Below are 27,453 nucleotides of genomic sequence, written 5' to 3'. Positions count from 1 at the left end.
GGCAGACAGACAAGGGTGACCCGGTCGACATTGTATATCTGGATTTTCAGAAGGCGTTCGACAAGGTCCCGCATGAACGACTACTTTGAAAAATTGCGAGCCATGGAATCGAGGGTGAAATACGTGGATTAAAAAGTGGTTGGTGGATAGGAAACAGAGAGTGGGGGTAAATAGACAATACTCAGACTAGAAAAGCGTCAGTGGAATACCGCAGGGTTCAGTGCTTGGACCCGTGCTCTTCAACAAATTAATAAACGACCTGGAAATTGGTACAACGAGCGAGGTGATAAAATTTGAAGACGATACCAAGTTATTCAGAGTAGTGAAGATGCAGAAGGATTGCTAAGACCTGCACCATGACAAACACGCTCGAGAAATGGGCTGCGACATGGCAAATGAGGTTCAACATGGATAAGTGTAAGGTGATGCATGTCGGTAAGAAAAATCTTATACACGAATACAGGATGTCTGGTGTGGTACTCAGATAGGCCCCCCCAGGAAACAGATTTGGGAGTACTGGTCGATAAGTCGAAGAAGCCATCCACGCAATGCAGGGCGGCGGCAAAAAGAGCAAACAGAATGCTTGGAATGATTAAGAAGGGGATCACAAACAGATCAGAGAAGGTTATCATGCCGCTGTACAAGGCCATGGTACGCCCCCACTTGGAATACTGCGTCCAGCACTGGTCGCCGTATTTGAAGAAGGACACAGTACTACTCGAAAGGGTCCAGAGAAGAGTGACTAAAATGATTAAGGGGCTAGAGGAGTTGTCATACAGTGAGATTTTAGAGAAAATGGGCCTCTTCTCCTTTGAAAAGAGGAGACTGATAGGGGCCAACATATTGTGTTCAATTTTGGAGGCCACACTATCAAAAGGATGTGCTGAGAATGGAATCGGTTCAGCGAATGGCCACTAGGATGGTCTCAGGACTCAAGGGTCTCCCATAAGAAGAACGCCTAGGTAAGTTGCAGCTATACACTCTCGAGGAACGCAGAGAGAGGGGAGACATGATAGAGACGTTCAAATATGTTACTGGCCGTATTGAGATGGAAGAAGACATCTTTTTCCTCATAGGACCTACGACTACAAGAGGGCAGCCATTAAAAATCAAGGGTGGGAGATTTCATGGTGACATCAGGAAGTATTTCTTCACCAAAAGGGTGGTTGATCGTTGGAATGATCTTCTACTTCAGGTAGTTTAGGCCAACAACGTGCTCGATTTTAAGAAAAAATGGCACAAACGTGGGGTCACTTCGAGGGAGTGTTTAGGGGGGAGGGTTATTCGAGTGGGCAGATTTGTTGGGCCAAAGGCCCTTTTCTGCCTTCATATTCTATGTTTCTATAAAGACAGGTTGTTCACCCTCTCCAAGGTAGGGAGAGCAAGAGTGCACTCTCTAAAGTTAAGAGGGGATAGATTCCATACAAACGTAAGGAAGTTATTCTTCACCTAGAGAGTGGTGGAAAACTGGAACGCTCTTCTGGAGGCTGTTATAGGGGAAAACACCCTCCAGGGATTCAAGACAAAGTTAGATAACTTCCTGTTGAACCGGTACGTACGCAGGTAAGGCTAGACTCAGTTAGGGCACTGGTCTTTGACCTAAAGGCCACTGCGGGAGCAAACTGCTGGGCATGATGGACCACTGGTCTGACCCAGCAGTGGCAATTCTTATGTTCTTATCTCATCTTAAATTTTGCTTTCAGTGAATATATCCTATAAGAATAGTAGAGCTGCCCATGGTTGTTGAATTGGTTACTGATATCCAGCCAAACAGAACACTAATGAGTTGGGTCACGGTTAAAGCTGAGATGATGCTGGTTTCAATTTTTGGTTAACATCTACCACAACGGACTGCTGGTCATCCCATGGAAAATTTTACATTGGGGTGGCTTTTGCAGAATACTTTGGAAATTGTGGCTGTCCTGACTTGGACATCTCTTTTCTGACCTAGTCATCTTATGCAAAGAGGTGCTTTAAATTTTCTAAGAAAACCAGATCCACAGATAGCAGCCTAAGGCAGGACTAATCATCAGATGGGACTTAGGCAAACAAGTGTATTGGGCCCCTCCTTTAAAATATAACCTATTTTGAGCCCTATCTAACCAATGAACACAATACTTTAGCTTCTCTACATCTAATAATAAAAATATTCTAGATCCCAACAAGCACTTTCCCTAATCTCTAAAACTCCTACCTGCTTTCTATGTATTTAGGCGCTGTGAGATTTCTTCAGGATCTGATGGCTACAGTAGGGACCTGAAGACATCAAGGAGGCAGTGCTCAGTGGCAACTACTGATAATACCTCTTTTTTGGGGGGATGTTCTTAGTGCATGCTTTTATTGGATGGATGAGTTCCAAGTTTCCTTAAAAATTTGATTAAACGTCTATCGAAAACTAAGTATTTTACACATGTAAAATTAAGGGGGGGACGCAAATTTAAAAACAAAATAACATTTTTAAAAACAAAAACATATGACAGGACACATAATAATGGATACATTGAACACTAGGAAAAGGGGAAGAACTACAATGGTTTCTAGAAAAGAGAACTATTTGTTTCCTGTTTGAAGTGCAGGCAGGGATAGATTAAAGTATATCTAAAGGACCTCAGAAACCTTTCAGTTCTATAGACCTAGTTTACCTATGCCTAGTCCTGCCCTGGAGCAGCCTATGGCTCTCTGATGCCACCATTATACTGTATTTTACTCTAAGCAAAATCTGTTTGGGTTGTCCCCAATGTTTGATCTCTCTCCGTGCTGCCATTTTCTTCTTCAGTCCTTTCATGTATCAGCCTCTCTCCTCCTGCCACTTGGCATTAATACCCTGCCTCCTTTTCCAGTTTCTTTGTCACTATGCTACCTGCCTTTTAATTATTTACCTTTCTTCTCTTCAAGTTGTGTCTCTTTCTCTCCTCATTTTGTCTTGCTTTTTCTCCACATCTAAATCTGCCTTCTTTCCTAATTCCTATTTGGTATTGCACTGTTTTTGGCACGTGTGCAAAGTATAAATCTCAGGGATTTAGGGGATTCAATTTTTATAAAATATGAAGCACATATTTTCAAGTGGGAATTCTAAGTTATAGCTGAAAAAAACCCAGAGGAATTCACATTTTTGAAATATCATATTAATAGTGGTGCTAAGAAGAATTAGAACACTTCTGATAATATGTGGTTCCTGCAGCCCATGTACAAATCTCTACGATACTTTAGTTGTATTACCTTGGCTAGTTTCCAAAATCATTCATGAGTATATTGTAAGGTTTGTCTGGAAACAAAGGGGTGCTAACTGCACTCCCCTGCTAATAATCCAATAAACTTAAGATTCATTAACTTTAGATTAGAAAATGCCAGTGTTCATTTTATAACTCTCTACAGGGATAATAGCTCTACAAGCATCTTTTTCTCGTAATTTACCTATGCCAAAAATACCATATTGATATATGACATATGGTTAGCCTCAAAATAAATGACATAGGTAGATGGCACCTTATAGACAAAATGGACTTTGAAAGCTCATGCGTTAATAACTTGGTTAATCTGAAAGCCATCTGCCTCTTCTCATTTTTATATACCAGACATGGCTTTTGTTCCTGGCAATCTAACTGTTCTGTTATCTAGGTGGTGCCATCCATTCAAATGTGGACATATTTGTTGGATAAAAACAAGAGATGCTATTGTATTTCTATATGCTATCATTATCGAGTATAGACAAGTTATTTTTTATCAAAGACATGAAAGTTCTGACTGTTTTCAATATTCAGCTACATACTAAAGTTTCTCTTCTTTGAACATCTCATAAGAACATAAGATTTGCCATACTGGCCAGACTAAAAGGCCAACAAACCCAGTATCCTGTCTCCGAAAGTGACCAATCCTTGTTATGTGGCATAACCCCAAAACATAACTAGATTCCAAGACTCTTATTCCAAGGATAAGCAGTGGGTTTCCCAAGTCCACCTTAATAATATCTAAAAATTTTTAAAAAAAATTATATCCTCAAGCAACAAATTTCAGAGCTCAACTGTGCACTGAGTGAAAAGAAGATATTTCCTCTAAATTGTTTGAAATGTACTACTAAGTAATTTCAATGCGTCTCCTAGACTCTGTACTTTTTGAAAGAGTGTACATGTCATCAATTTTCGTGTATACTTATGAAAGGAATTTTTAAAATTAAAGTAGAATTCTGGAATCTCTTCGGGGCACAAGGCACACAGTTTGAGACACAGTGACCTAGAGTATAGAATCTGGAAGGGACGTAACAAAGAAATGTAGCTGTATACTTTTCTTTATAGAATGCTAACTTAACAGGTCAAATTTGCACCTATGTTTCAGATGACAGCACTTACATAAGGTGTAAATGCTTGTGCCTGGATGAGTATACACTACAGTATTTTATAATATATGTGTGTGTAAATGTGTGTGCACTGCTCATGCTTGGCCCAAACTCGGTTCATAGACAAAAACGTGCGACGACAAAGGCGCACCGACAACCCAGCGCAGACAACTGAGTGCAAGGCGGAAGTGCGCCGAAGAAAAACAGTATTTTAAAGGGCTCCGACGGGGGTGTGTGTGGGGGGGGAACCCCCCCCACTTTCCTTAATAGAGATCGCGCCGGTGTTGTGGGGAGTTTGGGGGGTTGTAACCCCCTCATTTACTGGAAACTTAACTTTTTCCCTCTTTTTTAGGGAAAAAGTGAAGTTTTCAGTATAATGTGGGGGTTACAACCCCCCAAACCCCCCACAACGCCGGCACGATCTCTGTTAAATAAAGTGGGGGGGTTCCCCCCACATCCCCCGTCAGAGCCCTTTAAAATACTGTTTTTCTTCAGCGTGCTTCCACCTTGCGTTCAGTTGTCTGCGCTGGGTTGTCGTCGCGCCTTTGTCGTTGCGCGCTTTTGACCTGTCACCCCCAAACTTTGCTCACTTCTGGGGAAAGTGCATGCCATAAAATATTGGTGCATATTTATAGAAAAATGGTCCATATAAACATGTACTTAACTAAAATACCAGCATGTATTTACATTCTTGCCACCTCCTAATAGAATTACCATCGAGATGTTGCATCATGTGGTGACTATGGGCTAGATTCACTAAAGATAGTGACTCAATCGCTGTTGGTTGATTCTCTGTCCAATTTTCCAGCAGTGACTGATTCACTATTAAGTTTGCATGCAAATGATTTGCACGGAGATTGCCCTGATTGGCTCAGATTGCACGGAGATTGCCCTCCTGTAGGTGAGGCCTGAGGTATCTGAGCCAATCAGGGACTTCCTTAGGAAGGAACCTCGGGCTATGATTGTTGCTGCCACAGTATTCCTAGCGCTAGATGATCTGGAGAGGGGAGGAAAACCTAAGTCAAGAATCAATCCCAGGTCCCTTAAACAAAATGGCCTACTTTTAGGTAACAAGAATATGTAGAAATGCTAGTGTTCTAGTCATTTAAGCCTATATGTTAACACACATGCTGGCCTACATTTCAAATAGACACGGACGCTAAACTGATTGCGGCAAGGAAATCTCCTTGTTGCGATCAGCTGAGCAGCTGCAGCAGGGAAACCCCTCCCCTGTTAACCTCTCTGGCAGAAGGGATGCCCAGTCTCTACTGCTGCCACCTCCAAAATAACACCCGGCAGGAGGGATACCCACTCCCTTCTGCCGGTATCCCCCCAAACACAAGACCTCCCCAAGCTCCCCGAACCCCCCACCTTGACCCCCCCAAACCCCGCCCCCACAGTACACCCAGATCCCCCTTACCTTTTTCAGGAAGGCCAGCCAGAGAGATGCTAACTTCCTCTGGCCGGCAGGCCTGCCTTTTCGAATGGTGGGCCTTTCCAGTGCATCCTGGGATGCACCAGGGAAGGGACCTAATGCCCTGATTGGCCCAGGCGCCTAAGGCCCCTCCCAAAGGGTGCCTGGGTCAATTGGAGTCTTAGGATACACTCAGTGAATCCCAGAGTACACTGGGAAGGAGGCCTAAGACTCCGGTTAGCACAGGAGCCTTAGGCCCCTCCCATAGGAGAGGCCTTAGATGCCTGGGCCAACCAGGGCCTTAGGCCCCTCCTCAGTGTAGTGAAGGGAAAGGCCCACCATTCTGAAGAGGAGTAGCTATCCCTCTGGCTGGCCTGTCTAAAAAAGGTATGGGGTCCGGGTGGGCTTTGTGGAATTGGGTGGATCAGGTTGGTTTGGGGATCAAGGAGTCATGTATTCGAGGAGGGGGTGCCGGCAGGAGGGAGTTGGCATCCCTCCTGCCTTGAATATTGAGGGGGTGCCAATAGAAGGGATTGGGCATCCCTCCTACCAGGGGTTGTTCAGGAGTGGGTGCCAACAGGAGGGAGTGGGCATACCACCTTCTGGGGATGTTGGGGGGGTGCCTCCCTCCTGCTGGAGATTGTTTTTTTTTGGGGGGCGGCAGGAAGGAGTGGGTATCCCTTCTGCTGGCTGACATGCGGTGGGGGTCGGGGGTTTCCTGCCACGCCCAATCAGATAATCGCGGCAGGGAGATTTCCTTGCAGTGATCAGTTTAGCATCCAGTGCATTTCAGGCGCCTAGGGAGACACCTAAGGCAACTTAAGCTTGCCCACTTCCGGATGAAACCACGCCCACGCCTAGCCTTGGGTGAGCTTAAGTGTCCCTAGGCGCCTCTCTGCACCCACAACAGACCTACAGTGTAGGCGGCCTGCCTCAGGGTTGTTTTTTTTTTTAAAAGAAAATGTGCATTTCGATTGGCTAGTTAGACAGGGGTAGGATGCCTACTGCTGCTTACAATCGAGATGCCGTTTATATAATTTGCCCCAAGGTGTGTGTGCCAAAAATAACTGCTGTGTTGTGTGAACAGCTACGTAAGAGAAGGAAAATAGCACAGGTTCTTTTAAAAATCTAATGCATGTGTGTACTCTTTTCTTCCCCCAACCTAAGCATACCTCTAGGAATGCCTCCTCAAAGGCTGTTTAAAACACATATTGAATTGTGTACTGTGACAGGGAGAATCTTGTCATGCTGGAAGAAACCATGCAGTGCTCTAAAACTATCCCTAAACCTACCCCTAGAAGCAGGCAGGTTGGGGACACTGCCCTGCAAAATTTATCCCCAGTGAAAGGTAACCCAAAAGTGACCCAATTATACTTGCCTAGTTCTAGTGTAGGGAATGCTAAAGGCAAAGAACTACAGGTACCAGCATGCACCAGGCAGGTGATAATAAAACCCATAAAGGGATTAGCTCCTGCAATCAGCTCTGCTGGGGCAGGGTTAGTGAGCAGGGAAGCTATCTAGGCTCATTAGCAAAGCACCAGAGAACCACAGGAGTTTTGAGAGGCAATCAACCCCATGCTAGAGAAAAGGGTGTGGTCTCTAGGCCAAAGAGGCAGCCACAAACTTACAGCATTCCCGAATCCTTAGAGGGAGGCAGACCTATGCAAGCCTGGATTCAGAAAGCAGAGACCAGCATTTCCCAAAGCAAGCAGGTAGAAAACCTCAGAACTAAAGCCTCTTATCATGCTTCTGAAGATATTGAATATGATGAGGAAATGCCAGAAGAAATGTTAGTAGGAGATATTGAAATGGAGCCTGAGGAATTAGACATATTTGAAGGCATGGTCACAGAATAACAGTTGTGGGAAGTAGAAAGCTATGTCTGATAATGTGCTGTTGCCTCATAAAACAAAGTACCAGAACAATTAAGGAGTACTGCTTCTGACTTAACTAAAAGTATCAGAAAAGATAAGAATCCCATACTCAGGGTGAGAAGGATAATTACACCCTGAGAATTGCTCCAGAGGCAAGCTGTTTGAAATTGCCTGTTTTTTCTTGAACTGTAAAGTGAATAAGCATGGTGGGCTAACAGGCTGTTTAGCCACCAATAAGAGGGTTTTTTTTGTTTGTATGTTTTGAGTTGCACTACATTATAAAGCCAGAAAATAAGGTCAACTTAAAATTCACACAAAACACCTGTGTGCTGGACCATTTTATCTGATGCAGACACCCCTCTACCCTCCATGCCTTATTCAACCGCTTGGCTGAGGCATGGATGACACAGGTCAGGACTCTGGCTAATCCTGTCCTGGTCTTACCCTGTCACAGTACATAATGATGTAATCTGCATAGATACTGATAAGGGAGGGGGAGGAGAGAGAGTCCTCTATGAAACTAGAGGTGAAGACAGAGCCCCCTGAAAATCCCCCAGAACAATAGGCCAATAAACACTACTAAAGGCCTAAGATGGATGAAAATGCTCTGACTAAAGCTGTCGGCCTTTGCACAATCTAGGTTTGCTGAAATCAGCAAGTCAAGCGAAACTTATTCTTTTACATGGTAACTGGTACCACCTCTGCTGTAGTGCCATAAGAACAGGGAAATGAACATAAGAAGGAATAAGGAGATGTCCTGACCAAAAATATATCATTTGCGAGATACATCCTGGAATGGGCGGATCCTTACTGGAACCTTTGCTCAAAATTGATGATTTGATATTAAAATGGCATTTGATGGGAATAGATAGTTATTTTAGTAAACAGGGTGTGCGTACAGTATGACACAGATAATGGTGACTAATTAATAAACTGATAAATGTAATTACGTTTGCAAGTGACCAATAAAAACTAACAATATGATATGTACCAACATGGCCTCAGGCTATCAGGAATTGTATAAAAAGACAGTCTTTTTGATTAGGTAGGCAGGACAGATCCGAGATCTCAGGCCTGATGATCCTATGCTCTGTTACTCTATATGCTGAAAGATTTATTCTTATAAGCTGTTATTGATTTATTAATAAAAATATATTACTTATACTGTGGTACTGTGGCAAATAAAATCAAGTATTTCACCTTGACAAAGAAGAAACTCCTAGCTTTCCAACGTATAACACTATCAATTCTGTGAACCAAACAGTACTGTAAACATGGCTGAGTCTGAGGTAGTATCATAGACTTCATAGGAAGTGTCCCAGGATGAATAATTGCTTACCAGCAAATCACTGTGGGATACTGAGAGCAGCATTTTGACAAAAGCCTGGAGAACGTTGTCAAAGTGGTTGTCCCCATACAACTTGAAAACGCCAAAGCTGACATAATTTCCACACAAAGCAGACTTGAGTGCTGAATAGCAGATGGAAATGCCCTTGAGTTTCAATGCATAAACCTGATCTTTTGGGATGGCTCCCAAGGAAAGGATCTGATTTCCTGTTTTCCAAAAGAAAGGGAAGAAAAAATGGTATATTACAAATGTATGTCATATGTTAAGTTAGTTTTCATTTTTTGCTTTTCATAATTTTATAATTCATTTGAACTAGAAAATATACTTTTAATAGTTACAAATATTTGTATAGAAAGGTAATAGCGGGGATGAGAACTTCTCCACTCAAGATGTAGAGGTTATTCTGCTCAATGCTGGCCCTTCTTCCTTGTTCATAGCTCATATATATCATCTCCTCCCTTGTCTTCTATCTCTCTAGGGGCTCTATGTTCTTTGTTGATCTCTGCATCTCTTGTTTCTGAGAGTTTTTAACCTCACCTCTTACAATCTTTCTTTACATTTTCTTTCCCTAGCAACCAATCAATTTTATGCAACACGTTTTGTTTCCTAGTTATAATCTGAGCCATACCCTGGACTTTGTGTTCTCCCATCCCCATTACCCTCTCAACCCCCTACGATTTCCAGCACACCTTTCAGCTCTGGGCTGTCCTGTTAGTGTCTCCCATTATAAAAGTTTTTCATTAACCTCAAACTGGAGTTTCTTGATTCTCAACTTGAAGCTTTACCAACCTTCTCTTCTACAGATCCACTTGAACCTCAACATTCCACTTTATCATCCTCCCTCACAGATATCCTGGATAGCCCCCTTGCATCATACAGAAGTATTTAGATGAAAACAATTTCATTCAGGATTATGGCCATGGTCATTGGAATGGGGGAAGCCACAGGGGCCATAGCCTCCAGGTACCGCAACAACAGCTTACGCACGTCCAAAGACCGCAACACCCAGTCCTGCTCTGATTCATATGAAAAATGGAAACCACTTTCGGAAAAAAAGAAGGAACAGTGTGCAGGACCACACCAGAATCTGTAATACACAGAAAAGGATCCTGGCAGGAGAGAGCCTGAAACTCTGTGGGCTGAGGTAATGGCCACTAGAAATATGGTCTTGATTGTATGATCCACAAGGGAAACCTGTCCAGAGGCTCATATGGCAGACAAGCCAGAGAGTGGTGAACTAGTTTAAGATTCCATGTTGGACAGGGAAGGCGCAGCGGAGAATGAAGCCTCAGAGTGCCACGCAGAAAGCAGGCTACATCCGGATGAGCTGCCAAAAAGCCTCTCAGAGAAGGACAGCCTATACATACGAGCCTGGAAATCTGCACCCTGAGAGAAGCTACCACTAGGCCCTTCTTCAGGCCACCATGCAGAAACTCCAGAACATGAGGAACTGACAGAACAGATGGGCCCACTTGTCTAAGGATGCATCAGGTCTGATAACATCTCCAAGCCTTCGCATAAGCAGCCATTGTGGATTTCCTTTTGCTGAAGAATAGCCCAGGTTCAGATCCTGCATCGCAATTGGACCCTGCATGAAAAGGCAAGGATGACAAAATAGCCGGAGCCCCCAAATCCCGCTGGAGCCTAATCAAGTTGGCATACCACAGCCACTTCGCCAACCGGGTGTGACAAGCATCACCGGACCCCTAGAAGGGTGGGATCTATTCATAGGCAACAACTTGGGCATGTGATCCTGCATACTGGCCATGAAGTCATCCAGACCCTGGCCGAACAGCAGCTGTCCCTTAAAAGGCAACTAGCTCAAGGTCGCTTTAGAAGATGAATCGCCAGACTACTGCTGGATCTAGAGCATCCAGTGAACCAAAACAGAATAGGCAGAAAGCTTAGTAAAGACTTTCAAGATGTCATACAGGACATCAGCCATATAGTCCTTTCCCGAGAGTAGGAAATCCAAATCACAGAGCACCAGTGTGTCAGGATCATGGTGGAGCTTGGAATAGCATGCCGGGCCACAAAAGAAGAGACTGACGCCACCTTAATGCCAGTGGCCACTGAATCAAATAGACACTTAAGGATGAAATCCACACATCATAGAAACATAGAAGATGACGGCAGAAAAGGGCTACAGCCCATCAAGTCTGCCCACTCTGCTTACCCACCCCCTGTCTATGCCCTAATGACCCAATTTCCTTATCTTGACCCTCTTAGGGATCCCACATGGGTATCCCATTTATTCTTAAAGTCTGGCACGCTGTCTGCCTCGATCACCTGCACTGGAAGCTTGTTCCAATGATCAACCACTCTCTCTGTGAAGAAATACTTTCTGGTGTCGCCATGAAATTTTCCGCCCCTGAGTTTGAGCGGGTACCCTCTTGTGGTCGAGGGTCCCTTGAGAAAGAAAATATCATCTTCCACTTCGACACGTCCCGTGAGGTACTTAAATGTTTCGATCATGTCTCCTCTCTCCCTACGTTCCTCAAGAGTGTAGAGCTGCAATTTGTTCAGTCTCTCTTCGTACGAGAGACCCTTGAGCCCCGAGATCATCCTGGTGGCCGTCCGTTGAACCGATTCAATTCTGCGCACATCTTTACTGTAATGTGGCCTCCAGAATTGCACACAGTACTCCAGATGAGGTCTCACCATGGCCCTGTACAACGGCATTATGACTTCAGGCTTTCGGCTGACGAAACTTCTATTGATACAACCCAATATCTGCCTTGCCTTAGATGAAGCCTTCTCCACTTGATTGGCAGTTTTCATGTCTGCACTGATGATTACTCCTAAATCTCGTTCTGCTGAAGTCCTAGTTAAAGTTTCTCCGTTCAAGAAGTACGTCCTGCATGGATTTCCGCTTCCGAGGTGCATGACCTTACATTTCTTAGCATTGAAGCCTAGCTGCCAGGTTGAGGACCAACTTTCCAATGTAAGCAGGTCCTGCGCCATATAATTCTGTAAACTGCATTCACTTACTATATTACATAGTTTGGCGTCATTGGCGAATAGTGTTATTTTACCTTGAAGCCCTTGAGTCAGATCCCCTATGAATATGTTGAAAAGGAGTGGACCCAGGACTGAGCCCTGCGGCACTCCACTGGTCACCTCCGATGTTTTAGAGAGGGTACCATTAACCACCACCCTCTGAAGTCTGCCACTCAGCCAATCATTGACCCATGCAGTTAGTGTCTCTCCTAACCCCATCGATTCCATCATCCATCGATCCTAAACCTCCTAAACCTCCACTCCTCCATCACTGCGCCTCCAAGGAATCCATCTTTGGGGAAGCAAAATGTTTCTTAAGTGCATCCACCATGGGATAAAGCCATGGCACGAGCACATTTCAAGGGACCCTCGGGTGTCTCCCAAATATCCGTAAGAATCCGATCAGGAAAAGAGGAGGATTGTGGTCTCTGGTCACTCATGACTGCAGCTTTAATTCCTGGAGAGATTCAGAGATCAAATCCACAAGATGCGCATGCTCGAAAAATCTGCGCACAGTGGGATCCTCCCCCAAATCAGGGGTTCCGTACTGATCCGAATCCTGGAGATCCACCAGATCTGCTACATCTGCGGCTGCCATGGTGCCCCCCTGCAGAAGCAGAGGTAAGGAAATCATATCTGGCACAATGGTGGGTACTATCAGCTTACCTACTGGCACTCCCAAGGGGCGGCAAGAGAAAAGACCCTGGTCCATTGGAGCAGAGGTCCCTGTTGCTGGCATTGAGGCCGGCGGAAGTGAGACAGGCAGAAACATTTTAGCCAAGTATGGCTGAAACAGTATATTAATAAAAATCCAGGGAAAACTCATCCTCTGTGGTGGGAGCTGATCCCTGCGGTCTAGTTTTGGAAAGTTTGGAGGATTTACGAGGTTTATCTCCTGAGATGCACTTGTGTTTTGCTATAGCATCACCTGTGCAATCCCTAGAGCTCCCAATGCCATTTTCGTGTAAGTCAGTGCAAAAGGCACTAGAAGACCCTCTTTGGAGGTCGAAGGCATTGAATCCGGGTAAGTCTCATACCTCTTGTGGGCCACAGCATTCGTGGAACATGGCTGTGCATCCAACAGCCATCCACCGCAAATAAGGTATGAATCCATCATATCCTGCCCTAGGGAGGCCACCTGGAAAGTATAAAAAATAACTTTAAAATTAAATCGGGAAAAATCCAAGATGGCTGCAGCAGGTGCCGATTTTGACTAAAAATAGCCCAGGAAACCCACAGTGGTGGGGTGTGGAGGAGGGTAGGGCATACAGAGAAACCACCCAAATCCCCCTTTTTTAAGACCCCCCCTAAATTGCTTATTTAGGCTGTCAGCCTGTACACACAGTGACATGTGCTGAATGGGAAACAATGCAGACAGAGCTGAAACAGCTCATAAGGAGATCCTCTGACTTAAATAGTTGGAAAGCTGTAATTTGAGTTTTCTGGCTGCCTCACCAGCCAGACCTCCATAGCTGGGTAACTCCACTACCCTCGGACATGTCATGCAGACACCAGGCAGAGGAACACAGTCTGGCTCCAATCCTGGACGCGCCTCCACAGAACCACGCAGCCTGCGCTCTACCCACTAGCGGACAAACTGGGATGAGCAAGTTCCGAAGGTCACTGAGCCCTGATCTGATGTGCAGGCTGTCCGAAGGGTGTACTGACAGACAGTGAATCCCCAAGAAGCAGACTTTTCCAAAGGTCTGTGATCTCCCACAGTCAGAGCTGTCTCCACAGGGAACCTCCGCAGCACGAGGGTAAAAACTGCGAATGCATAGACTGAAATTACATGAAATAAAACATGAGCAGAAAAGACAAGCTCCTACAGCCTGGATTGTAGGAAGGAAAACTGATTCTTACAGGGACAGTGAAGTTTTTCACCTCCTTGGCAATTTTTTCCTCGTAGTCCCTTTTGGCCCCTCTTACCACCTTATGGCACCTGCTTTGATGTTGCTTGTGCTTTTTCCAGTTTTTGTCCTTTTTGACCTTTTACATTCTTTTAAACAAAGTCTTCTTGTCTCTGATCGCTTCCTTCACCGCTATAGTTCACCGGTTCCTTGTTCTTTTTCCTCTTGGATCCCTTGTTGATATGCGGTATATATAGATTTTGCGCCTCAGTGACTGTGTCCTTAAAAAGGGACCACACTTGCTCTATCGTTTTTACAGCACTTATCCTCTTCTTAATCTTCTTCCATACCATGAGTCTCATCCCTTCGTAATTCCCTTTTTGGAAGTTCAGCGCCATGGCCATCATTCTGGATCGTTGTTTCGCCCCCAAGAGCAGGTTGAAGCAGATCATATTATGATCACTGTTTCCCAGAGTCCCTTCTACTTCTACACATCTCATGCCGGTCCTCGTAATCCATTTAGAATTAAGTCTAGAATTGCATTTCCTCTTGTGTTATCCTTGACAAGTTGTTCCAGGAAGCAATCGCCCACTGCATCCAGGAACTTGGTTTCCCTACCGCAGCCGGAGGTGCCTAGGTTCCAGTCTATCCCTGGGTAATTGAAGCCACCCATGATAACTGCATTTCCTCCCTTGCAGTTGTGTTTAATCTCAGCCGTCATTTCTTCATCAGTTTCTTCAGACTGCCCAGGGGGACAGTAGTAGATGCTGATCTTTATTTCCGTTCCATTTGTTCTCTGAATTTTCACCCATATAGATTCTAACTTATTCTTCATTTCCGGCGTGTTCATAAAACACCCCTTTTGTTTCACAAGTTGTCAAAGTTCTTAAAGAGATAGAGGCTCGTCCAGGAAGATGTACAATAGAACCTTTCACCATATTGATGAAGTTATCCCCATACATTAGGACTATGTAACTTTCTTGTCCTTAGAGAAATGTAATTCAACGTAATAAAATAAATTACCTTGTATTACAAACATTCATATAACAACTTAAATAGAGGCAAAAATTAAGAAAAATGATTTTTTTTTCTTATTTTATTGCCTCAATTTCAGTTATTTCTCCATCCATTTTATTCTTTTCTTACTTCTTCTCTCATTTTTTTTCTATAAGCTATCTTGACCTCCAAAACCTAGATGTGGTTCTTCTGCTCTCAAGTGTCTTTATTCTTCCTAGAGGGTGCTGAAAATTTCTCAGCCCAACCAAGAAGGGAATGATATGGAGCCCTGAAACTTACAAGTTACTCTACATATTCACCCCTAAGTTAAACACACTTGGCACATTGTGTCTGAAGTTTCTATAACCCTTCCAAAAAATACCCTGTCTGGTCACTGAAATACTGCTCCACTGCTGCAATCACCTCCGAATCATTTGAAAATTATTGCCCTTTCAAACTCTTTTTAAGGTTTGGAAACAGAAAATAGATGGAGCGTAGGCGAGTAGGGTAGATGGTCTATCTATGCAATAAAACTCCAACTGTGTCAAAATATCTATCGCTTTGCCTGCCTTGTGAGCAGGTGCATTGTCTTGCAAAATGAGAACTCCTTTCCGCAGCTTCCCTCTTTTTTTGTTCTCTTTCAATGGCTCCTTTAATCGGTATACTAGATTAGAAAATTCTTCTTAATCAGTAGACAATACTCATTTCACAAGGAGCACACCCAATAACCATGAACACTAGCACTATCAATTCAAATAAATATTATGTTTATATGTGTACACATATAAACATAATATTTATTTGAATTGATAGTGCTAGTGTTCATGGTTATTGGGTGTGCTCCTTGTGAAATGAGTTTGTAGTCATAAACTATGAAGGCATACCAACCAAAAGGTTGAAGCTCTATGCTTATAAATGCTCTCACTTTTCAGAGGGCTTGATTGTGCCCTATCACGCACACCATCATAGGATACACAGTGTGTACAAATTTAAATCAAATTAGTGCACAATGAAGATGAAGTAAAAATAAAACTAAAATGTGCTCCCTATGAAATAATAATAGTCTGCTGCTGTTAATAAGGCAGGCAAAAAAGAGCATTTATCTTGCAAAAGTTCATCCATGGTCTCTTTCAAACAGTGGTTTGCTAGAGAACATCAACTTCTTTAATCGGCACAGCAAGTTACAGTAATTTCCTGCGCTAACTGTTTGGCCCCTTGGAAGATAGTCAGTCATTACAACACCTTCCTGATCCCAAAACACTTTGACTATGAACTTTCCTGCTGACTTTTGGGTCTTGAATTTCCATGGCGAACTGTCTTGCATGGAATATTGTTTTGTCTCAGGATCATAGTGGTGTAACCATATTTCATCAACAGTAACTAGTCATTCCAAAACGTAGCACCAGTTTGCTGAAAATGCTGTAAAATCAACATGGATGTGCCCACTCGACCTCATTTCTCATCAGCATTCAAATATTTGGGTACCCACTTGGCTGACAGCTCGTGAATAATACATCCATCACTTTCCTTGGATATCTATAGTGTCTCAGCAATTGTTTTAGCTGAAATTCGCCAACCTGACAAAATCAGGTCATGGACATGGTCAATAATTTCAGGAGTTAACACCGTTCGAGGCCTCCCAGACCTTGCTGCATCTTCAGTCTCAAAATCTCCATGCTGAAAGTTTGCACATCACTCCTTCACTGTGGAGTATAAGGTAAAATTACATCCTTACTTGATAATTTTCTTTCCTTTAGTCACAGATGAATCCAGAGACTAATGAGATTACGTCCATCAACCAGCAGGTGGAGATAGAGCACCGAGCTGACCTCAGGTATATCTTGGATGCACAGCCTCCTGGCCAACCAGTATAGGTCTTCTCAAAGCAGTTGAAATAAAGCACATAAAAGACATGAAACATATGAAACTTTCCCTTACGTGTGCTACTCGAACCACTGATGCTATCAAATAGAGAATGCAATTTCACCCGAAAAGCATACCCAAATTGCGCCTGAGAGCAACAAACCTCGCAACAGGGTGGGGCTCTGGGTTTATCTGCTGTGACTAAAGGAAAGAAAATTATCAGGTAAGGACATAATTCCACCTTCTTTGTCATCAACAGCAGATGAATCCAGAGACTAGTGGGATGTACCAAAGCAGTCCAACTGTAGGGAGGGAAATAAACAAGTGAACTTGAAATCTCCCATCCCCAAATCCTGCCCTGCAGCACATGTCCAAGGAGATACGAATTCCAGAGAGTATGTATCCCATGATCATACAGAGGCTAAACCCCATAGCACATGTAAGCAGGAACAATCCTCGCCTGAGAGCACCACGCTGCGGAATTCACAGCTACAGTGCCCCTCCATGAATAGAATGAGTGCAAAGCAGCCTCCTAACTTGACTACCAGGCGCCAAATAACCTCCTGTGGAATGAAACCATCATGTCTGACAATGGTCCTTAGCTGATGGCAAAACCCATGAGCACCGCCACAGACCAGACCCTCTCCCCTCGCAAGGTTCTAGGGCATCAAGCCTGGAAACATGACAAGACTCTCCCTCTAACTGCAGCCCTCTTAAAGCACAAAGCTCCAACAGGAGGCAAACTGCTGACCAAAGTCAAGAAGAATGCCACGAAGTAACAAGCATCTTCCCCTGAGTCCCAAGGAGATACCATGGCAACCGCAAGATCTGAGGCAGCTGATCCAACTTCTAGTCCACTCTTCCATATGTAGGAACCAAGAAGGAGTGGAAAGAATAAACTTTGACCAAGAGAGAAAAAGCTGTAAACTAGTCCGCAACTAGCCTAGCCACAGCTGTCAGCCAGCCCAGACTAAACAAGGCACAATAGGCCGTAAGCAAAATGGGGCCGGCAGGAAAAGGCAGCACTGCCTGAGACGGTGTCCTTCCTCCAAGAGGAGAAAGATTGATGGTGGCGGTAGCAGCAGCTGCGACAAACCCCCCTCATCTGAGCCGCAGCGGGAGGGAAGGGCCTCGGCTGACCGCCCTCAGGGCCTCCTACCACTGCTGCCCAACCTCGCTGCAACCAGTGGTCTCCGGCAAAGCACAGTCACCATGACACCATACTCACCCGGACCAGCGCAGGGAGCAGTAGGCAGCCTTGCTAACCCCCTCCCGTGTCACTAACGGTTCTTCAGGGAGGAGGAAGGGGAAGGGATCTGGGAGAGCCCAGGTGTTGCTCCCCAATGTTGGCATCGTATAGCCAACATCTCGCAGCTCAACTGAGGCCCAAGCCGCAGGAACATTTCTTCACTGAGGCCCAAGCCGCAGGAACATTTCTCCACTGAGGCCCTAGCCTCAGGAATATCTCTTTTTTCTGATCCAGGAAACTGAAGCCGGTAGCTACCAAGCCTGGCTCGAAATCCACTGTAGCATCCAGGAGCTGTGAGGTACCCCTATAGTCCAGAAGGCACTACGTACAATAGGGTTAAGGGACCTGGGGGGGGGGGGCCCAGGTGTTACCTTTGAAGAAGGTGAGGTAGGGACACTGGGAGGGTCCAGGTGTACCTCCAAACTTGGCACCGTTCAGCCACAACACCCCTCCTTCCAAACATCCAGGCCTGGAACTGAAGCCAGGAGCTGTAAGGAACACATCCATGCAGCCTGCTGGAGATAGAGTACTGTATACTGGTTGGCCAGGAGGCTGCGCATCCAAAATATATCTGAGGACAACTCAGTGCTCTCTATCACCACCTGTGGTTGATGGACCTAATCCCTCTAGTCTCTGGATTCATCTGCTGTTGATGACGATGAAAGGGCATTTGTCACTCAATGTCTGCATCATACATTCATGGATTTCCTTTGGAGTTTTCTTCTAAATGAATAGGAACTTCATGGTGGCTCGGAGTGCCACACTTGAAAATTTCACACTTTTCACTGACATGGTTAAATCAATGTCAAAACACAGGAAGGAAGGGATTGGGAAATGATATACCGCTTGGACAAGATGTATTAAGTGGTTTGCAGTCAGATACTCAAGCATTTTCCCTGTCTGTCCCAGCAGGTTCACAGTCTATCTAATGTACCTGGGGCAGTGGAGGATTTAGTGACTTGCCCAGGGTCACAAGGAACCGCACGGGGTTTAAACCCACAACCTCAGGGTGCATTACTATTTTGCAAACTGGCAATTTGCAAAATAAAATAACACTCTTTTCAGCTACAGTGGCAAAATAATACTCAGAATTTATGCTGAGAACTTTTCAGCACCCCCTCGTACTTTATTCCATTTTACCCCTTCTCTCCCCAACCTCTTCTGCTACTACCTGCCTGTACTTTTCCTGTGTCTCAAGCTTGAAATAGTGAACCTAACCCCCAAGGCTGCTCTTCTGATCTCATTTTCTGACATCTTTCCTGTATCCTCCTTCTCTTAGGATCGCCTGCCCTTTTCTCATCTTTATTCATTCTTCCTCTCTCTTCATCTTTCTATCTATCTTTTGCCAACACTTCTTCCCTCCCTCACCTTCTTTGAGCTCCTTCTTCTGGCATTGTATACTAGGTTGGTAGGAGAAGTAACAGACACTGGCTACAGCAATATCAGTGATTGGGATATATTATCATGAATTCATGGTGAAAAATAATCAAAGCTAATTGGGAGCCCTGACTGTACACAATACTACTGTTCTAAATCACCTGCAGAGGTACAGGTTAAAAAACAAAACAAAAAACATTTTACTATGCCTTATAGACATCATTCCTGAGTGGTAGAAATCTGGAATGCTCTTCCGGAGAATGTTATAGGGGAAAACACCCTTCAGGGATTCAAGACAAGGTTGGGTAAGTTCCTACTGGAACAGAACATATGCAAGTAAGGCTAGACTCAAATAGGGCACTGGACTTTGACCTAAGGGCCGCCGCGTGAGCGGACTACTGGGCACAATGGACTACTGGTCTGACCCAGCAGCGGCAATTTTTATGTTCTTATGTGGGAGGGCAACTTTGACCAGAAAAACAAACCTTGCAATCAAGATCAATTTTGAACATTATGGTGACAGCTGCTTTGTGTTCCAGTGTTGGCCCATTTGAGTGAAAGTTCACTGACTGAGTAGAGCTTTTATTTTCCTGTCTTCCATGCGAATATACTTTGACTTTTCCACTGCTGCCCTAAACAGTGGACTTAAACTACTGTATGTCACACTGTATACCACCAGACATTCAGGTAAACAAATAAGCTCTCTGTCATATGATTTCTCAGCTGAAATGTCATAGAAATAATAAATGTGGCTTTGTTGGCTTCTACAATCCATATGGTTACAGCTGAACAAATGGCAGTTTTTTCAATAAATCAGAAAAATTTAAAGCAACTGTCTGTAAAATAACTGTCAGTAGGTAAGAAACATAGAAGCAATCTATATACAGTATTTTCCATGAGGTTATTCTAAAGATAAAAACTGCTGTTGTAAGATCTTGAAAGCTTCTCCAACTTCATGTATCAAAGTAAATCAGGGTTTTTATTGTCATCAGGGACCAAAGTATAAATAAAAGGAAGACATGTGAAAGGTAACCTCATAGGGGGCAGACAGTTATGATAAAACTGAGGAGGCCCTACATGACACAACTATTGCCTAAATACATGTGAACCTCTAATAAACCTAATAATTTCTGGTGACGAGAAAGGTGTCTAGTGGATAAAACTGAGCAAAAAGGCACTATGAGACATAAAAAATGTTACCAGGGTTTTAGGCAGTTCTGTAGCTTTAAAGGCAGTAGAATTACATTAATTGCTACTCTTGCTATATCCCAACACCAATGACAGAATGTAAAGTGCTATCTAATCTCCTCTGTACGCAAGACTGTATCATCTACTGTACATTAGGCACAGGGGACTCAAAGTAGAACTGTACTACATTCCCTTAATTAAAATATATATCAAGCCTATCCAAGCCACCCCCGTCAGTACTTCAGTAAATACAATCGAACAGATTTAAGAATGATCACAATCCAGAGCTCCTTAAACACATGCCTTATAAGCTAAGCACATATAGGAAAAATGGAATTTGTAATTCTGGGTTTCAGACTAAGCTTGAGCCTTCAAAATCTAAACTTAACATTAAACTATAACATATATCCTAGGAAGTGAAACATTTCTAATTTTTATTCTGCCACTTATAATCTATAATTTCAGGCAAGTCAGTTTCTTTCTGTCCTTCAGTTACTCCAGCTTCAATTGGCTAACATAGGGGAAGATTAAAGGCATATGTCTAGAAATAGTGGGTTATTCTCCTCTAGTCATGAGTTGTGTAGAACAGTGTTCTTGAACCGCCGGTCCATGGTGCAATCAATGCGGCGTTATCTTCGAACCAGCTCCCTCTTCCTCACTGATTCAGTGCACAAAGCCACAGGCAGTGGCTCCTACGTGCGTCCTGCGCCTGAACCGGAAGCCTTCTCTCTGACATTGCAATGTCAGAGGGAAGGCTTCCAGATGAGGTACGGGACGCGCAAAGAGCTGCTGCCCGCAGCTTTGTGCACTGCATCAGTGAGGAAGAGGGAGCCGGTCTGAAGATAACACCGGGGGCAGCATAAAATGACCCACGACTTAGCCCAGTGTTCTTCAACCGCCGGTCCATGGAACGATGCCGGTCCACAGAATAATTATTTTATTTCTGCCAGTCCATAGGTGTAAAAAGGTTGAAAAACACTGGTGTAGAAAACATCTACATTTTTTTCTCTCTCGGCTCTGGCATCACTTGACAGTGCTCTAGCAAATCAGTTTCTACCAGTGCAGATGGCAATCACTATAAGAGGAGAAATAAAAAGGCAGGATATGGGGAAATTCCCCAACCAAGCCAATTGTTCTCTGCTCTGCAACGATTAAAATATAACCAATCAATGCCAATAGGAACATAACTTAAAACAAGGTGGAAACAAACAAACCACCTACCTGAGTGCAACCAGCACTAACACTTTTGCCACTCAGTCTCTCACTTATCTTTTTGCAATAGAGAGTTAACTCATCACTCTTCTGGCCTGTCTGTCAGGAGAAAAGAAAATAACTGGAAATACATACCTATCTGAGACAGTAAGCAGGCAAAATGAAATCTAACAGGGTGGGCCTTCAAGTCTCATATTTCTTTCTATTAGAAAGAAGATTATCAAGGTAAGAACCTAATCTTCCCTTCTAGAGCAAAAGGCATATGAGGTTTGAATTAGTGGGAGTACCAAAGCAGTCCTATAAGTCTAGGGTGAGACAGATATGTTTGCTGCCAGCACCAAGGAACCAAAAGGGATGTCCATTTATGCCGCCATATCCACCTTGTAGATTTCATGAAAGTATGTAGGGTGGACGACATAGCCACTCTATAAATCTCTTCGGGCGATACTACATGGGACTCCGACCATGAGGAAGCCATACTCCTTGTAGAGTGTGCGCTCAAAGAAATCGGTGGTCATTTACCACCCCTGATATACACTGAAGAAATAGCTAAATGAATCCATCTTGAAATGGGAGCCTTAGAAGCCGGTATCCCCAGGAGGCTAGGACTTATTTCGAGACAGACAAAAGGACTTATTTCGAGATGACAAAAGTTATTGTCACCTCGAAATAACACAAAGAGGACTCTCTTGATATTCAGTAATGTCAAAATGTTGTCCTTTCCCTTCATACACGTGGTATGGAACGCAGGTAGTCGGACTTCCTGATTTATGTGGAAGATTGAAACCACCTTTGACAGAAAGGAAGGTACTGTGGATGAAATCCCAGTCTCAATAAATTTGAGGAAAGGCTGTAGCTCCAGGACCCTTCCACTGAGGTGATAGCTACTAGGAAAACTATCTTAATGGCAAGATCTATCAGTGACACCTCTTATAAGGGATCATACAGGGCCTTACTGAGAACATGCAAAACAATGTTAAGAATCAAAGTGGGAAACTGCTGTCTCACAAGGGGATGTGGCTGCAAAGTACCCTTCAAAAATCTGGTTATATCAGGATGAGTAGCCAAAGAAACTTTCTCCACTGGAGCCCTAAAGCACGAGAAACCTGCCACCTGCACTTTGAGGAAACTAACCGCCAGACCTTTCTCAATGTCGTCATGAAGAAACATCAGGACCACTTACATTGGAATCCTAAAGGGCTCCACATTCTGCTTCACACCAGCACTAAAACATTTTCCAAGCTTTGGCATAGGCTGCAAAAGTCACTGGTTTCTTGTTCAAAGATGCTTTTGAAACCTAATCACACATATTAACCCTAGAATTATTTCTTCAGGCTTCTTTCTTTTTTTTTCTTTCCTCTTCTCTCTTTCCCACCCTCCTGGTTTGTTCCTTTCTCATGTCCTTTTTATTTTAATGTAATGTATCCTTTTACCGTTTTCCTTTTTGTGTCCAGTGGTGTCTGTTAATGGTTTCAATAATTCATGTAAGTCTCCCCTAATTTTATATTTTTGTAAAATCTAATATAATAAAACCCTAAGGCACGCATGCGCACTCCCACCTGTGTGCTCCCGTTTTCTGTGAGCTGTAGGGCACCGCAGGTAGGAGTTCGCATGCGCACAAATCTCTCTCTCTTTCTCTTTCCCCCTGAGGCGGATGTCGGCTGCGGTGGCTGTCGGCAGCTGCAGACCGCAGTGGCTGTCGGCGGCTGCAGGCCGGGCTGCAGGCTGTGGCGGCTGAGCACGGAGCCACCAGTAGCAGGTGGCGGTCAGCCCGAGAAACCCATGACCTACAGGCCGGGCCGAAGTTTAAAGTACTGAATGTAGGAGGGGCAGGAGAAGCTAGACTCTGGGAAAAAATGATGATGCATAGGGAAATGGAGGGAGAGAGAATGCTGCGGCTGCTGCACAGGGAAGTAGGGAAGGAGATAGGAAGAAAGACACAGGGGCAGGGAGAGAGACAGAAAGACAGACAGACAAAGGGGGCCAGGGAGGGAGAGAGACAGAAAGAAAGACAGCAGGAGGAAGAGAGACAGAAAGAAAAAGACAGGGGTAGGGAGAGAAACAGAAAGAAAGACAGACATGTATTCTAGCACCAGCGGGAGGAAGGGAGACAGAAAGAAAAGAAGAAAGACACAGGGACAGGGAGAGACACAGAAAGACAGACAGACAAAGGGGGCCAGGGAGAGAGACAGACAGAAAGAAAGATAGCGAGACAGAGAGAGAGACGGAAATAAAGACAGACAGACATATATTCTAGCACCCGTTAAAGTAACGGGCTAAAATACTAGTTTTTATATAAACTGCTTAGAATTAAAATAAGCGGTATATAAAAATATAATAAACTTGAAACTTGATCAAGGGAAGATCTTGCTTGACAAACTTGCTGCATTTCTTCGAGGGAGTAAACAGGCAAATAGACAAGGGTGACCCAGTCGACATTGTATATCTGGATTTTCAGAAGGCGTTCGACAAGGTTCCGCATGAATGACTACGAAAAATTGTGAGCCACGGAATCAAGGGTGAAATACTCACATGGATTAAAAACTGGCTGGCGGATAGGAAACAGACAGTGGGGGTAAATGGACAATACTCGGACTGGAAAAGCGTCACGAGTGGAGTATCGCAGGGTTCGGTGCTCGGACCCGTGCTCTTCAACATATTTATAAACGACTTGGAAATTGATACGACAAGTGAAGTGATTAAATTTGCAGACGATACAAAGTTATTCAGAGTAGTGAAGACGTGGGAGGATTATGAAGACCTGCAACGTGATATAAACACACTCGAGAAATGGGCCGCAACTTGGCAAATGAGGTTTAATGTGGTAAGGTGATGCATTTCAGTAACAAAAATCTTATACATGAATACAAGCTGTCCGGTGCAGTACTTGGAGAGACCCCCCCAGGAAAGAGACTTGGGAGTACTGGTTGACAAGTCAATGAAGCCGTCCGCGCAATGTGCGGCGGCAGCAAAAAGGGTAAACAGAATGCTGGGAATGATTAAGAATGGGATCACGAACAGATCGGAGAGGTTTATCATGCCGCTGTACCAGACCATGGTACGTCCTCACCTGGAGTACTGCGTTCAGCACTGGTTGCACATGTAGAATGACACGGTACTACTCGAAAGGATCCAGTGAAGAGTGATCAAAATGGTTAAGGGGCTGGAGGAGTTGCATATAGTGAAAGGTTAGAGAGACTGGGCCTCTTCTCCCTTAAAAAGAGGAGACTGAGAGGGGACATGATTGAAACATTCAAGATAATGATTGTTCACCCTCTCCAAGGTGGAGAGAACGAGAGGGCACTCTCTAAAGTTAAAAAAGGATAGATTCCATACAAACGTAAGGAAGTTCTTCTTCACCCAGAGAGTGGTAGAAAACTGGAACGCTCTTCCGGAGGCTGTTATATTGAAAAACACTCTCCAGGGATTCAAGACAAAATTAGTTAAGTTCCTGCTGAACCAGAACGTATGCAGGTAAGGCTAGACTCAGGGCACTGGTCTTTGACCTATGGGCCGCCACGGGAGCAGACTGCTGGGCACAATGGACCACTGGTCTGACTCAGCAGTGGCAATTCTTATGTTCTTAGGAGGGTAGCTATGAGCATCTCTGAGTGCACTCAAGAGCCATGCTATAAGTCCAAAGCATTCTGGATCCTCCATGGCAACTAAACCTACGAGAGAAGATTTGGATGAAATTGCAGTTTGAGACTCTTGTCTCTCTGCAGCCGAACCAGATCTGCATATTACTGCCAACAAAGTCAATCAGGAGCCACCAGAATTACTAACCCGGGGAGGGGGGGGGGTCATTAATCTTCAAATGTCTTGGCCTATCAAGGGCTGAGAGAGATTTGAATCCCCACCTTGTTTAGGTGTGCTGCTGCCACGACCATTATCTTGGCAAAATTCCGAGGCATAGTTAGTTACCAGAATCTCAAGAATTTCCTTTGATCCAGAAATATGGGAATATGTAAGTAAGCCTCCGTTAATCTAGAGAGGCTAGAAACTCCCCCAGAGCAACTGCAGCTATGACTGAATGAACAATTTCAATCCAGTCAGGGCATTTTCAGTCCTGCATTGATGGACCTCACATCCAGGATTGGTCTCCAGTCATTTGAGTTCTTCTTGGACATGATAAAGTATATGCAGTATCTGCCCAAGCCCGATTCTTTGGTAGGTATGGTTTCTACAGCCTGAATATCCATCAGCTGTTGTATTGTTGCTCAGAACATGACCTCCTTTTCTGGCTCTGTTCGGTCAGCGAGTCCAGAAAGAGGTCCAGCAGAGGATTAAAAAACTCGAACTTGTAGCCCTCTTAAATTATGTCCAGTATCCATATTTGAGCAAATCCTCATCTAGGCCTCACAGCAAACCAACAACCTCCCTCTTATCTACAGGGGTTCGGCAGCTGGTGTGGTGTCATTGTGACTTCTTGGAGGCTGCTGCAGAGTGCAACCCAGAGGGCTGAATTCATTTGGAACCTCCAAATCTCTGCCAAGATCCTTACAACAATCTATAAACAGAGGACCCTGCTGAGGACTGAAGAAACTGTCTAGAACCATGAAAGATACCATGACTTACCCTCAGGGGTACATGGTCTTCTATATGGCAAAGACTTAGGGCAACAAACTGTCACACTGGTCATAAGGTCATCCAGCCCCTTACCAAAGAGCGTTTGACCTTAGAAATGTAGCCTGCTCAAAGTGACCTTGGAAGTTGAATCTCCCACCCATTGCTGATTCAGAGCATTCGACGGGCAGACATAAAATAAGCAGACCCTAACAATATCATATAGAGCATCTGCTACATAATTCACCACCAAAAGCAGCAACTGGGGGTAGGCATCAACCTCCGCCGACAGAGTCCAACTCAATCTGGTATGGTAGGCATATATAACCAAAGTAACCATAGCCACTGCTTTTAGTCCCAAAACAAAGACCTCAACCTGCCTTTTAAGAGCTAAATCCGACTTTCAGACTTGTACATCCTTTAAAATCACTTTGAGCTAGACAAACAGTTGCTGAAAATAATTGTAGTACTGTGCTTGCTTCAACTGAAAACCGCAGCTGGGGAATGGAGAAAACCTCTGGCTCAGACAAGCATATAAAAATAATCCAGATGCTTGTTTCTTTGGGCTTCCAGTCTTTTACTATTAATAATGTAATTTCATATACCTCTTTTAGGACTGTACTTTCCATTTTTACTTCAATCCTAATTCCTATTTTAAATGTAAACTGCATAGATGTATTTGCCAATGCATTATATCAAGTACTAAATAAACTTGGAAACCCTAAGAGAGCCCGAGACCCCAGAACATAGATGGCACCCAAGAGAGCTTTCAGGACTGACAAGGGGCCTGCACAGCCTGCACTTAGGCTTTGGTTCCAACTGATAGCAAGCCATGCTACGAGAGCAGGTAGGTGCACTTGAAAAGGGTTGCCCTCCCAGCTACAAACTTTTGCCAAGAGAGTCTGTGTCTTCTCCCATGTAGAGCTGCACTAGTAACACTGGGGACCTTTGGTGCACCAAAAGCCTCTAAATCTGGATACAAAACCCCCAAAATAATAAAGTAAGATCAGAGCAGATCTGAAAGACATCTTCCAACTCGCTTGTAGAAGGAAAAACTGAGGAACTAGAGCATTACCCAGTGATGCAGGAGGTGGAGCTGAGAGAGAAAAAAAATGTAGATGTCTCCTACACAATTCTGAATAAAGAAGAATAACCCACTGGTTCAAGACTCATATTGCATTTT

At 44.2% G+C, this 27,453-nt stretch overlaps 1 protein-coding gene across 2 annotated transcripts in view; it reads right to left on the bottom strand.

Moving 5' to 3' along the window:
• Positions 1-27,453, bottom strand: part of RANBP17 (RAN binding protein 17) — a 548,236-nt gene that overhangs the window by 107,152 nt on the left and 413,631 nt on the right. For both annotated transcript variants that reach the window (XM_033927588.1, XM_033927589.1), the window contains one exon: positions 8,961-9,175. In XM_033927588.1, the coding sequence (XP_033783479.1) occupies positions 8,961-9,175 (215 nt within the window). The remainder of the gene's footprint in view (positions 1-8,960; positions 9,176-27,453) is intronic.

The sequence above is a fragment of the Geotrypetes seraphini genome, chromosome 18 (assembly GCF_902459505.1).
Source record: "Geotrypetes seraphini chromosome 18, aGeoSer1.1, whole genome shotgun sequence".
Taxonomy (NCBI): Eukaryota; Metazoa; Chordata; class Amphibia; order Gymnophiona; family Dermophiidae; genus Geotrypetes; species Geotrypetes seraphini.
Note: the sequence above shows the minus strand (reverse complement) of the source record. Positions and strands in the feature narration are given on the sequence as shown.